Source organism: Phalangium opilio, unplaced genomic scaffold (assembly GCF_054372755.1).
Source record: "Phalangium opilio isolate 3A_F unplaced genomic scaffold, DU_Popi_V2 ptg000003l_1, whole genome shotgun sequence".
NCBI lineage: Eukaryota > Metazoa > Arthropoda > Arachnida > Opiliones > Phalangiidae > Phalangium > Phalangium opilio.
This window is the reverse complement of record NW_028324145.1, coordinates 12509576-12523770: the sequence shown is the minus strand read 5'-3', so window position 1 is coordinate 12523770 and position 14195 is coordinate 12509576. Positions and strand designations below refer to the sequence as shown.

The following is a 14195-nucleotide window of genomic DNA, read 5'->3' as shown; positions in this document are numbered from 1 at the left end:
ACGTTAAACACGATGCTCAAAGAAAATTTAACGCGTCTTTAAAATATACAATCGAAATCTTACTCTTAGCATGTTTTCCTCTTCGAGTTCTTTCTCAACTCGCGAATAGACCTTCCTATAACGCGGAGAACAAGATGAAAAACTTCCAAAAATGGAACTATCATCGGTATCTTCCAATTCCGAATCGTCAATCTCGTGATTGTAACGTTCAATTCGAGCTAAACAATGAGATACAGGATGTCACACGCGCGTAACAATAGGTTAAAAATAACTATAATAGTATACACTTACTATCAAAATAACTAGTATCTTCATCATTTTCCAAATCAGGAACGAACTCGGCCTTTTGCCTGAGCAAGGAATCCCAATCAATATCATGGAAGAAGGGGTGATCCTTGATTTCGTGAGGTCCTCCTGTTCCTAATCTCTCAATCGGATGATATTTTAACAATCCAGTAATTAGATCCTTCGCGTCTTCAGGCACCGGCCATTCTTCTTCATCTGGCCACTCAATTTCCGCGTCTAAATAAACAAATTACGCGTAAGAGTAAGAGTAAGATACAATCAAATCACAGAGACACTGTTTTATTAACAAACTTACCATTGACAACGTGACTAAAAAGTTCTTCGGGTGTTTCTCCAAAGAAAGGAACGCAACCAATTAGGAATTGATATAAAATGATCCCCATGGACCACCAATCAACGGGTTTTCCTGTAATTATAAATGAGTAATTAAGATAATTAATACGATAATAATAATGGTAATTTATTTTTCTACTAACCATAGCCTTGTCTAAGGATCACTTCCGGAGCAATGTACTCTGGAGTTCCGTAGATTTGCTTGTCTGTAAATTGCTTAGTTTCTCTATCTAAATATCCTTCGTACAGATTTGTCGCCACTGTTATAAAATTACGCGATTAAAAACCATAATTAACATTAATTAAATCCAAGTATGTCTTACAGTTCATTAGTCCAACTTTAGAGAGTCCAAAATCAGTAAGTTTTATGTGTCCCATGCCAGTAATCAGAAGACTAATTAAAGTATAATATAGATTAAATTACACTTTGAAATAATATAAACATTAAGTCTCCGAGTCTTACTTGTCAGGTTTCAAATCTCTATGAACTATTCCGTAACTATGTAGATATTCCACAGCCAAAATTGTTTCGGCAAAATAGAATTTGGACATATCAACTGGTAAAGGACCCATATTCTTCAGCAGCGTGGCGCAATCTCCTCCTTCAACGTACTCCATCACTAAACACAGATGTTTCTGAATAAAAAAAGTAAAAACTGTTCGTCACGTTCAATTCCCAATTAGTCCCAAAAACAAAATTAACGAACCTTTGTCTCAAAACTGCAGAACATACTAACAACAAAAGGATTATCGGTAAAACTAAGAATATCCCTTTCAGCAAAAACTTGCTCCATTTGATTTCTTAGCACCAAATTTTGTTTGTTAATTTTTTTCATAGCGTAACGTTGGTAAGTTTCTCGATGACGAACTAAATATACAGCCCTGCGCGTATCATTAATTAAATTTACATTAAACATAAATAAAGATACGTATAAATAGAAACTACAAATTCCATACCCATAAGCACCATTACTGATGAGTTTTATGTTGTCAAAATCATCTTCGCAAGGCTGTTTAGTTTTAGAATGCGTTTGATTCTCCTAAAACAACAAAAAAGAAGAAGAAGAAGAAGAAGAAAGAGTTAAGTCAAGGTTAAGCTGTCACTTTTCCCCAACTGTAAACAAGTGTAGTTAATCAGTTTAAGAAGAAAATGTCAGAAAACGTTACTTACTTCCGATTTATCTTCACCGCCTTCTTGTTGTTCCGAATCTGCCAAAAGTCCTTCGCAAGATAGTTCTAAAACGTCAAGAAACGCGGCGCGGTTATAGTTAACAAACACGAACTAGAGCCAAATATATTTTTCGTAGCTAATGACGAATAAGATAGATAGACACAAAGAAATGAAATGTTTGTAAAAACCTTCTAAAGGATCACGGTTTAATCCCAATTTGGCAATGATATATTGTGGGATATCAGCCGTGGCTCCTTGCGTAATCTTAGCTTGTCCTTCCGCTTCTTCTAGTAGTCTATAAAACTCTTCAGGGTCAAACTCCTAAAAATAGACGTAAGAAACAGTTAGAATATAGGCCTAGTGGTGGATATCAGTCTAAAAGTAGCTTACCAAGCATTCGAGAAGACGCGCGGGTCTCGAAATGATGACTAAAAGTCTCTTGACTAGTTTCCTTAGATAACCAGCGGCTTCGGGAGACTTTTCACGACACTCTAGCACCAATTTCTCTAAGCTTTCGGACATTTCGTGAAAATAATCCAAAGTAATTAATTGATCTTGAGACTTTTGAAGGCAGTCCCGAGCTAATTCTACGATTTGATGATGGGCAAAGCGAGCTACGGCGTCCGACGCTTGATTATGATCAATGTCTTTGTTTTCCAGTACAAATCTATCTAGTCTTTCTTCCATTTGTTGCGTCGCCTTTGAAATTTAAACTCATCAGACTAAAATACTTAAAACTCTTATAAAGCCTCGCTCGAAAATACCTTTGGAAATCTTTCTTTATAAACACTATTCATCATAATTATTTCGCTGTCAATACCAGGAGATCGCATCGGGCTACTAAAAAAATTAAGATAAAATTAAAATCGTTAAACTAATAAGGTTATATTAAAAAAAATTATAATTATAATCTGTGAAACGGGTACACCCAATATATGTGCGGAACTATATATAACAAACAGACGTCAAATATTTTATTGTACAAAAAAAAATCAACCTAAACCATTTAAAAATAACGTGAAAAATTATAAAACTTTGAAAAAACTTCGGAAAAACCCCGGAAAAACCCCAATAAACACCCGGAAAAACCCCAATAAACACCCGGAAAAACCCCAATAAACACTCTGAAATAATTGAAGGGATCATATACGTCATCATATGTCACAATAATATTCACTTAAATACCTTCACAAATAACAAATTCTTTGAACAAAACGACTTTCACGCTAATTATACATAATTTTCAGACGTGCATTGCAATTTTTAAAAAGAAAAATCGCAATTAAACGAAAAAAAATAAATAAATAAAAAATTACATGCAATTTCTGAAAATTCAACATTGGTTAAATGGTGTTATTGTTTAAAGATCGGTACCAAAACAGATTAAGGGAGTGTGTTATAGTTATATTAATTATGTTATATATTAAAGGAAAAGATTAGCCTTACTCTAATGGAGCAAGACAGAGCCAAGCCAGGCTGTTGCCATTGATTTTCGAAACCCCAAAATTGTGAAGAAGCACGAGAGAGAGAAAAAGAGAAGAAAAATATGGCCAGAAGATTCAAAACAGGCAAAAAAGGAGCCAAAAAATATATAAAAAGAAAATAATTGTTAAAAAATATAAAAATAAATAATAAACATTCCTATATCAGTACGCGCGTTGTTAGTGGTTAGTTAAACAAAATTAAATTAAATTAAAATACAAATTAAAATTTGGGGTGGGCGTAAAGAAGATTAAAATTAAAATAATACGAAAGCCCCCTTTTTGATGGACAAACTAACGAAAATTGCGTCACGTGACTCTATATCTAAGTACGTCTTCTTTAAAAAATTAACTATATTTAAAGTTTTCTACCGAGACACTCAAAATAGAAACTAAGTGGTGAGAAAACGAAAGAAAACGAAAAAACATTTTCTACCTCAAACTTCTGGACCTGGGCCTAATGAGGGGTGATTTTCTTCCTTCAACCTCGCTAGCTTCCAAACCAGGATTACTTTCATTGCTGCTGAATTGTTTGACGGCGTTATTAGCTTGATTAGTCGAGGCGGCGTTGGCGGAATGAGGAAAACTTCCGCAAGTGGCGAGCGGTGAGGCACCCAACGAGGCGAGGTCGGAGGTGGCCTGGTGGGGTAGAGGATGGAGGCGCTCTTGTGAGGAACATTGAGACTGACAAAATATTAAGAAAAGAAAGAAAAAAAAAACAATATTGTGATTTTTGTAAAAATTAAAAAGCGGGGGACGGTGCTAATTTAAAGTGCAATTAATTTTAACAATTAACTCTCGTATCTTTGATATTAACTTAGAATTAACTTTTCAGGTTGTGTAGGACGAAATAATAAATATCAGCCAATATTTTTTTAAAAAAATAATAAATTAATTAAAGAATAAAGAAATTAACACTAACAGAAACGTTTGAACTTCCTGGTGTATTCGTCCCATAACCAGAAGAAGGTAGTGAGGCGACGGACCACCTTCTACCATCCCCTCTTTTGATACCAGAAGCAACGAAAGCAAAGTGTTGACTGGGTGACATGTTTCTTGGACTGTCAAGCGGGCTACCTGAAATTGTAAAGGTATACAGCGTGTCAGTACCTATTTTATTTGTCCCAAAAACCTGTTTCAACAAAGAAAAAATAAATGTAATTATTGTTTAATTACCTTGGGAAATAGGTGAATGGCATCGGGGATGTGTTGGCGAAGTGTTGCAAATTAAACTTTTTCGAGCCGAGCACCGACTATAATTTGTAATTAACAATATTGTGATTAATAGACTTAATTAAGATTGCATAATTTGAAGAAACTTTCTAAGGCGGTGCCCCTTAAAGTTATCTTCACCCTAAGTGCCTCTCAAATAAAAATAATATAGAAATAGCAGCTACTGCCTATAACTGTATCGGCTCTATACGAATATAAAATGGAGTGCCAATACCCCATAAAATAAACTACATTAGCGGAGAAGATATCTTTCGGTATAAAACGAATTAAAATTAAATATTAGAGCAATTTCTTACCTTCCCCTTCTTGATATGCTTAGTTCTTTCTGCAAAAAAACATAATTAAATAACAATTAACACTCGCAAAATAAAAAATAACGCGATAAAACAAAACATGGATCGAATGTTATTACAATTACTACAACACTAAGTAATATCTAAAATATAAGAGGGCAAGACCTAAGAGACGCTGGTCTCACCTTGAGCTGCGAAACGGGTGAATACCCAAAGGGCAACGCTAAGGTCAAACTGCGCTTCCTGAGTACACTTTCACTGGCGCTTCGCCGAATTCCTCCGGGTTGTACGCCCACATCGACGCTCAGTAGGTGACTACTATCACCGGAGGTAGAATTCGTCGAGTTTGACGACGTGGTCATCGCGTGATTGGGACGATTCACGTCGACCTCCCGTGGCGGTTGAGCTTGGCTTGCCAAGACCGCCGACAGACGAGACACGCGATCATCCGCCTCCATAATTATCCTCGACCCCAATCCCGAGGGTCGCTCGGCAAAATATACTTCGATTTCCGATAGACGTAATGTATTCCTCTCTTTCTTTACAAGAAATCATCGACGTGCGCGACCATGGTGCAGTTCGGCCCATCAATACTACGGCCGTCTTCCGATTCCCAACTTCCGTCCATCTTTAATACTCCCCCGCAGAGATAATCCGCGTAGGGCAAAACCCTAAACTTCATCACCAACTTCTTTCCGTTTCACGAATAACGCCGGTCGGACGAACTAAATACGAGAGATAACCTTCTTACCAACGAAAGGGTGGATGAAACTCCTAAAGCCATTCGTTTAAAACGATACTCAATTGTCAAAACTTTATGGTTTCACCCTCCCTTAAGAAACCGAACGCGTTAAGGAGAGTAAAATTTTTGGCTCGGATATCGAAAATCAATATATTAAAAGATCTTTTTTTATTATTTTTCACACCCATATCTACTTAAGTCTAGCCTGAAGCGGGGTCATAGTATCCGTTATAAATTACGATGGTTACTGATTGGAAGTGACGCGATATTGGTTCAATAAACTAACTAAGACCCCCAAAGAGCGGGCGGAAATCAGTAACGGCATTACTAACGCCTAACAACTAGAAGTCTGACAACATGATTATCGACAACGCAACGTATTATATGTCACGTCTCTCGTAGAAGCAGCCCAGGAATTTAAAACCACCTATCACGGGAACAAGGATAAAACGCCAGAATGGCAAGTCAAACTTAATGTTAATAGGTTACTTCTGGTAAAGGATAAAAAATGAAAAACTTGGTCGGATATCCTTGACCCAAACGAGATCCTGAAATAATTAATCGGGCGACAGAAAAGTGTACGGAGAGGCGCGCGAGCCCAAAAGAAAAACCGATACCGATATTATCACGCTTTCATCAAGGCCTGATGTCTAGTATACACACTATCTCTTGTCAAAATTTATATATTTGACACACGGTTGAGGGGACACGGAGAACGAAAATACTCCCGGACAATGTCACGTTTCTCTCAAAAGCATTCTTCTCCTCAGTGTTTTTATTTCTGGCCAGCCAAAGGCCAAGCGAGTGAGTATATACGCTCAACAACACTGGTGGGGAAAATCGGGCTATTGATTAGCTAGCCAAGTTGGAAGGAAACAAGGTTGGGAAGACCGCCTTCTACTATGGCAGAAACACTGTTTCAGTGCGAGTGACAACTTGGAAACTTCGAGTCATTATAAATGACATTTATTTATAGTTTTATTTTCGCTCATTTTAACTTACTGGTCAGGGACAAGTTAAATGTATGGAATCGTGCTGATTTTGGTTTAAAAAACACAAAGCAAAATATTCTTAAATTAGACTATGTATTTGCCTATTTGGTACAGTTTCTCCATTCAAACGAATTTCCAGGTCTTTCCTTTATTCGACATTCTTCGGAGGCCTTCAGGGACACATTTTGAAATGGATAAAATAATTTCTAGTTTCTATACAGCTTGTTCCGTAACAAACAAGAGTGATTTTATTCGGGACACCAAAATCTAATAAACTTCCAACTAAAAGACAAGCTTTATCTTTCAATAGGAGAAGAAAAAACCCTTTCTCTCTCTCTCTCTCTCTCTCTTCTCTCTCGTCATGCTCTGATCTCTCCTCTATAACACAATCTTAACAACATTTTCCTCTTCTCTGAAGCTAAGTATATATAACTTTTATCTGGCTCTTCTTTTATTGGGTTCATCTTTTATCGGAAGAAGCATTTTCTTTAAACAGGAAAAAAAAAAATAATAATGTGGGAAGTGATGGATATCTATATACAGGATAAAAAAAATAACGGAGCATATCTCTAGTTCCTCTATAACGCCCACGCATAGAGGTACCGTTTCCCCTCCGTCTACGTCAGACGTAAATAAACACGAAGTAATCAAAACAAACACCTTTCTTCAATAAAAGTCCCTAAGTAAAAATCTCAGGGCTTATCGTTACTACTTCACGACTGATCTACTTTCAAAATAATCTATTGTTTAGGTCCGTAGTACATTCTTCATCCTCTTAAACGCGAGAGAAGAAGCAAGACCGATTAAGTTTTCAATCGATAATCAATATAATTATCATGGTAGAGAAACCGCGAGCGTTAAAGTTAAGTTACTGGAGTATTGGCGCCTTTTCTTTATAAAGACTCTACAAACTCTGATATTGAACCCATGGCCTTCAAGAATTAGTCTTAACGATGGTATATTGCTTGAAGAATCTCAAGAATTTTTTATACCCCAAAAAGAGGCGCGAGAAAAATTACCCTAGGAAGAATTTATCATATAAAATTTCAGTCGCTCATGAAGCATAGCTTGCCAATGTATGACTATCAAGCTGTTTGTGTAAACAGGCGTATTGTTTATTGTCAATAGACGTTCGGAGCTACTGACAGTCTCTTCTTGGTCAGGATTATGGCATAAAAAAGGTTTTTTATTTCTCTTCTACACCTAACTTTAAGATAAATTCAAAGAAAAAACGATAAAGAGCTATTAATTTCTTTGGGTGTGAGTGGATGGATTATTAACGAACTAGAAAACACGCGATTTTATCTGATAAAGCGTGCTTCCACCTTGTAAAGTTCTAATTCCAGCAAAAAAAAGGGCCCTGCCCTTTATTTTTAAAGATGGAGGTTCGGAGATAAAATTGTTTTAGTGGTTTTAGTGTCGCCTATAAACATTAGAAACTGACGGCTTTTACGATCAAGGGGAAACTTTCGAAGCTGATAAGGCCCTTTAAGTGGTCATCCTTATTCTTTTCTAATACTGCAATTTATCCATGGTATCGACCAACCCATAGGGAGAAATGACCTCTAGCAGTAACCGATAAAACACACTGGGCAGGCTAAATAAAATTACAAATTCATCCTCAACCCCATAAACCTCCGCTCCCCTTAATCAAGGGCATACGGACGTACTTTACTCTCGTTTGACGTAACAGTAATTCCCGCATATCGGGAGCGGATTAAAAGGCGGGGGTGGATAAATGAAAAATATCCTCCTTGGCAACGAGCGTGCGGGGTTAATTTCCCGCTCTTTGCTAGACGCCGGGCTTATTTCATAGATATCCCAAATTTATACAACAAAAAACTAAAACCTCCCATGTTTCCGCTTACACATAGTACTATAAATACGTGATTACGATATCTATGAAGTTTACTTAACCTCCCCCACGTAGTCTCGCGCCACGAGATAAAGACGAACCTCGGAAACGTTAGTCTGTCGTCATGGCAACGAAGAGAAGCTCGGGAGGATGAAGGCGCGAGCTGAGAGCGCGCGCGCTTTACTATCTTATACCCGCCCAAAGTAAAGAGTAGAAATTAATAGGGGGCACTTTCCATTATATTCCGGAAGGGTAAGGAGCTTAGAGTTCTAAATTACGATTTTTAAAAGTCCAATAATGTCTGAGTGAACGATTTAATTTTGAGGTTAATAATCGGTCCACGGAAAATTTAAAAAAAAAAACGTTTCATTTATTCAAAGAGCGTACTCCAAATTAAGCGGAAAGGATAATATCTTATGGGGCGAAATTCCGGTTATTTTTCTTTAAAGGGAATTTAAAATTAGTCAGTTTATAACCCCCTTTTCCGGTTGGTTCGGTAGTACTCGGAATTTAATTGAGGTAAAAAAAAATAAATCGTAGACTGAAACACCAGAAGCTTACGGAACTTCTGCCGAATTTACGTATTGGTAAAAAAAAATTCCAACTCTAACCTTCAAGAACACTCTTCAAAGAGTAACTCCCAGGAAAAATACGATTTTTTTAGGGCAAATATCGATATATTAGTCCTATTCGCCTCTTGAGCCTCTCTTCCATCAGTTAGACGGGAAAAAATGCAGCGAAGAACAAATTTGGTAGACGAGATTTGGTTATTCCATGCATTGCCAATCTCCCCGTGTTTCAGGATTTTTCTCAATACCAGTTTAGACCGTAGTTCGAAGCTACCTTCCATTAAAACAACAACGGTAAAATTAACAGTACGTTCGCCTTGGCGCGTGGTACCATCTCAGAGTAAAACTCTCCATAGCACTGGGAAAGCGGGGTTACCATGACAACGCTTTTTTACGAAGAGACGCGAGAGGAGGATCGGAGGACGCAAAGAGAGATGGGGGACGAGTTCGTTCATTTAAATTGAACCAATACGTGCACTGAAGAAATGATGTATTTTCTAGCTATCTTCCCTGACCTTAACTCTACTGACTCAAAGAAGTTGAACAATTTTTGTGTGGGAATCGAAAGCTAGGAGCGACATATTTTGAAGATGAGGAAGAGCCGTTTCTCCTTCTCTTTTCGCACGTCTCTTCCTCTAACCTCCCTCCCTCTCTCGGGTTCGGGTTCAGCTTCACCCTCTCAGAGAGGATGATGTCGGAAGAAAAACAGTATCCTAGATTGGGTGAAATATTTTCCCGCGTTTGATCTCGGGAGCTAAGAATTTATCTGTCCCCCTTCTTCCCCCCCACCCTTCCTTGTATAAAAATAAAATTTGACGAGCGGAACAAATAAACACAGAGAAGGAAGGAATTTCCCCCCAAAAACTTTTGTTGTCGTGTTTTTCTTTCTTTAAGTGCATAATGTACTTTTATGACGTGAAAACCTTGAAATACCTAAATAAGCCCAGCCTGCAAACATCATTGTATAGTTAGATACGTCTCTAAAGATAACTAATAGTCAATTCATTAGAATTCAGAAATTGTCACGTTAAAAATTACTTCAAAAAACCACTCCTTTCAATCACTAAACAAAATATTGGATAAGTTTTTTGTTTGTGTTAACTTATCTTCAAGAACATGAAATTTATTGAATTAACTAGGACTTTTTCTCAACAGGGAAAATAGGCCTACACTCGGGCCTAATTTTCCTTGAATTTCGTTGTAACATTCACGATCCATGACGTAACGAAAAATGAACAAAATCTCGGTTTACATAAATAAGTAAGGAAGTTATTAAAAAAAATATATGAAAATCAAATTAAGAGCGACTGGAGAGCAGCAGTCTGGGCCTAGTTCGTGCAGGAGGAACAAGGTCTTTGGATTAAAAAGGTTAGACTGCGGTACGAGTATATCTTAAGGAGTCAAAAATAAAACTTAGTGAGTACGACTCGCATCTCACTCACACACACACAAGAGAAGAGAAAGAAAACTAATTAAAATCAACGGGGAATAAATCTTGAATGAGTTTCATTATGCTCAAGGAGAGAGCCCTGATGTCTAAATGTTAATGTAAACCCAAAGTATAGTAGCTCGAAGTTACTAAAAATATTTCAGTTTAAAACATATTTGGAACTCTGTGACGCTACATATCTTTTACATTTCAAATTAATTTATTTCTTCTTGCAAAGTTATATATATATATAAAAAAATAACCGCAAACTGCGCTCCAGGTACGGGTTACCTTGAATCATGTATTATTAATTGTTGGAAATTAACATTAGACTTGGTAATTCCACATAGCTTTATCTTCAGTGCAAACTAACAAACGTTTGAAACTCGTATTCCACGCGCTTAAACTATGTTTAATATTATAATTTAGCTACATATATAATTTATGCAAAAAGATAACGGTCCAATCGTTTATCTAGTTAAGAAAAAATAAATTAAAAAGCACGTGTGAATTATTCATAATTCTCGTGCGTTGGGGGAGGTTGATTTTTTTTATTATAATTTCTTTCTAAAGGATTATTTTGTATTTTGTCATTTGAATAAAAAGTAATAAATTTGGTTGTGGTCGATAATAAATATTTCTACGTTTTGAGGCCTTCGGATTATTGACGTACAATCTTCAAGGTGGAATGATTAATGATGGAATGAATTTACGATATTGTTTAAATGACGTATTTTTAGCGTGTAAGAAAAAAACTTTACTACCGCTTACAGGAAGCGAGGTATCTATCTGAATATTTTGAATTAATATCCCTTGCTATATAGTTTTACAGACGAGGTCGTAAATTAGCATACAATCAAGGTACATTTTAAAAATATACACAATAACTAGTTTATCAACAATATAATGGCAATTTAATCAAATGACATCGATTTTCTCGCGTTTTCCCAAGTAGGTTTTTATAATAACGATCATTAAACATTCCTAACCCGTTACGCTAAAAAAACCTCCCTCGCACTATAAAAATAATAAAAGTCAATTATTTCAAATCTTGAAAAACAAGTTTTTTTTTTCAAACAAGGGCTAACTTTTTTGACCAGTAAATAAATTGCGGTCCACCAAACCCAACACCGCAGTCTTTAAAAAAAAAACCTTTACAGCGTCATTAAGAGTTTGAAGTTACGTCACGGCCACAATAATTACCCCAAAAACCCTTCAGGGGCCCCCCTTCTCCAAAAAGTGTTTTAATAAAGAAAGAAGTGAAATAGAAAACCACCCAGAATTTTTCCTATAGAGTATTTCGATGTTTGGCACGTGCGAATTTAAATTCCGTTTTACTACGAATAAGATTGGCAATGTACCCTAAAGGCAAACGCGTTATAGCTCGAGTTATCTAGTGGAATGGTATATCATAACATTTCGCTAAATTGGTTTGACCGCTCATGCTTACTCCATAGAGATATTGATATAAATCTTTAACTATAGAATAAATGTTGCAATAGGCCAGTTTTTGGCCTACAAAATTAAAAAAAAGATAGTCTATAGTATCCGTCAAGTAACGTTAAGTTTTCTCCGAGGATTCCATAACCCAAAATAATGCGCTAGGGTCTAAAAATAATTTCAGAGAGTTGGAAAAGAAAAAATAAAGAAAGCGTTTTTTGAAAAGCATGTTACTGGGAGATAAGTTAGTTATAGGTCGACCCTATTTTTCCTTGAGCAAATTCACGCTTTAACGAGTTAAGTTTTATTAAAAGGCATCACACGCCTCCCTAGTAAAGTTGCCAAAAGCTTAAAAATCAGTAGACACACACGTAATAACTATCTAGGGGTGTAATTGAGAGAATTCGTGACGTTGTAATTATATTTAAAAGGGGTTTTAAAACGTATCCTATTTATTTGATAAGAAAGCCATGTAGTCGGGTCGTGGAAAAAATCTTACACCTAATTTCACGTGTCAAGGATAATTCAAAACATACTATACTTTAGAGTATCTACACTTTTAACATTATTTTTTAAAACCATTCTCTATGTATTTACATTCTAAGTACTAATATTGGTTCAGATTGACTTCCCTTCCGTGCAAGGCTTGTGATTTTTAATGGTATCGCTTCCCATTGAACAAGTTTTACCGTTTTTCGTTTTAGGAAACCCAAGAGGATAGAGGTTTGCCCTTTTGCCCTTTCTAAACGATTAACCGATAGGCAATCAGGATAAAATGGTTGAAATTGACCACAAGGAGGTCAAGCGAGTTTCGAGTTACACTGTATTCCAAGCCAAAACTTCTAATCGATTTTGATTAACTCTCCATTAACAGTTACGGTAAATAAACTACCGCAAATTCAAAATACGAATTCGTACGAAAAGGGAAACTAACCTTTTCCGCACAAACAGAGGATCAAAACAAATCTTTCAATCGATCGGTAAATGTAAAAACTCTGAAATTCCTCTCAGAGGTTTCGAATCTTCAATCCATAAATGTGGAGAACGTCTATGAGCGGAGAATCCGAACCGGGAAACGTGAAACGTGGGAAACTGTAGGATGAACTCTAACGAGGTCTATTTTGAACGGCGGGAATGATAGGGACACATATTTAGCGTTCGCGCGCGCAACCTTTTAGGATTTGTGAAACGAGTGTAGTGGAAACTACAGTGCCTCCGGCTAAGCCTAAACCCTAAGTTGTACTACGGAAACTAACGAAAAACGTCACTGGATAGACCGGGCCGCGTTGGAAAGACACGTCTCTACACTGACTCTATATTTCGTACTCTGCTAGGCTAGCTGCTAGCTAACTGCAAAAGCGAGAGTCGCGTAACTTGCGCGCGCTCACGCTACGTCGGAGTTGAAATTCTTATCCGAACGAAAAAGCGGGAAAAAAAGAATAAAGGGGTCTCCCCCGAAAACTAACCAAGCGCGAAAAAAGAACCGGGGACATGCGGAGAAAGAGAAATTGTAGGGGTCGCTATCCAGGAGTATACGCGCTAACGTTAGCGATATTGCCTTCCAGAGAACTGCACGTGATCAATATACAGTCTGCGGAATCCACGAGAGTACCCGAGACTCTGGTCTCTGGATAGAATTCGGGAAGAGGAGAGTAGTAACGACAAGTACACCCCCGCGCCAAGGATTAACGTGGACCGTTCGTAAAGTTCCACTTTCATCGATAGATTCTGATTTAAGCCGTGTAACGCTAAGGGGGCTGTACGCGAGAGGGTGCCTCTGAAATCTCTGAACAGACCCCTTTCCCCAATCAAACATAATACCTTTACCCTGAGAAAGTAGACCATCTATATAATTCCTGATAGATCTAGACTAGAGTTTGGCCTAAAAACCGAAAAGAAAGATTGCGACCCAATTATTAACAATAAATTGGTTCCCACTCAACTTCTGCCTATACCTCGATAAAGAAACTTGAAGATAAGAAATAATTAATATTTATTCCGGTAAAAATATTCAGGTACGAGTTGAGAGGGTGATATCACCGGGGTACTTTGAATAACAGACAAAAATAACCCGTAGAGAGCCACTCCGCTATTATGTAAAAAAAGGCTAAAACTGATATGATCATAATTACTCAGACTCTACAATGTTCAAAAGAAACGCTGATAATTCGAGAGAAAACGCCCTCGTGATCTTAATCTAGACGTGGGATGATTTAGGATTGATCCCTCTGGTTCTTTAAACGCTTCACCCCCATCACGCGAAGGCGATGGAAGATGCGGAGGAAGATGGGATCTTCCACCCCATAGTCATTTCGTTAATAAAGGTTCATAAATGAAATGATATAGCTATA

General features: G+C 37.1%; 1 protein-coding gene across 5 annotated transcripts in view; it reads right to left on the bottom strand.

The window, feature by feature from the left end:
• The window catches only part of dop (microtubule-associated serine/threonine (MAST) protein kinase dop), a 45665-nt gene that overhangs the window by 4849 nt on the left and 26621 nt on the right, over positions 1-14195 (bottom strand). For 2 of the 5 annotated variants that reach the window (XM_089841348.1, XM_089841351.1), the window contains exons 5-21: positions 4821-4849; positions 4468-4544; positions 4214-4368; positions 3728-3975; positions 3257-3286; positions 2575-2650; positions 2201-2509; positions 1999-2131; positions 1811-1875; positions 1597-1679; positions 1347-1521; positions 1103-1275; positions 963-1033; positions 783-899; positions 602-712; positions 292-522; positions 64-218 (exon numbers count right to left, since the gene is read on the bottom strand). In XM_089841348.1, coding sequence (XP_089697474.1) covers positions 64-218; positions 292-522; positions 602-712; positions 783-899; positions 963-1033; positions 1103-1275; positions 1347-1521; positions 1597-1679; positions 1811-1875; positions 1999-2131; positions 2201-2509; positions 2575-2650; positions 3257-3286; positions 3728-3975; positions 4214-4368; positions 4468-4544; positions 4821-4849 — 2238 coding nt within the window. Of the gene's footprint in view, positions 1-63; positions 219-291; positions 523-601; positions 713-782; positions 900-962; positions 1034-1102; positions 1276-1346; positions 1522-1596; positions 1680-1810; positions 1876-1998; positions 2132-2200; positions 2510-2574; positions 2651-3256; positions 3287-3727; positions 3976-4213; positions 4369-4467; positions 4545-4820; positions 4850-5002; positions 5525-14195 lie in introns of those variants that run through there. The other 3 variants (XM_089841353.1, XM_089841350.1, XM_089841349.1) reach the window with 3 other exon arrangements.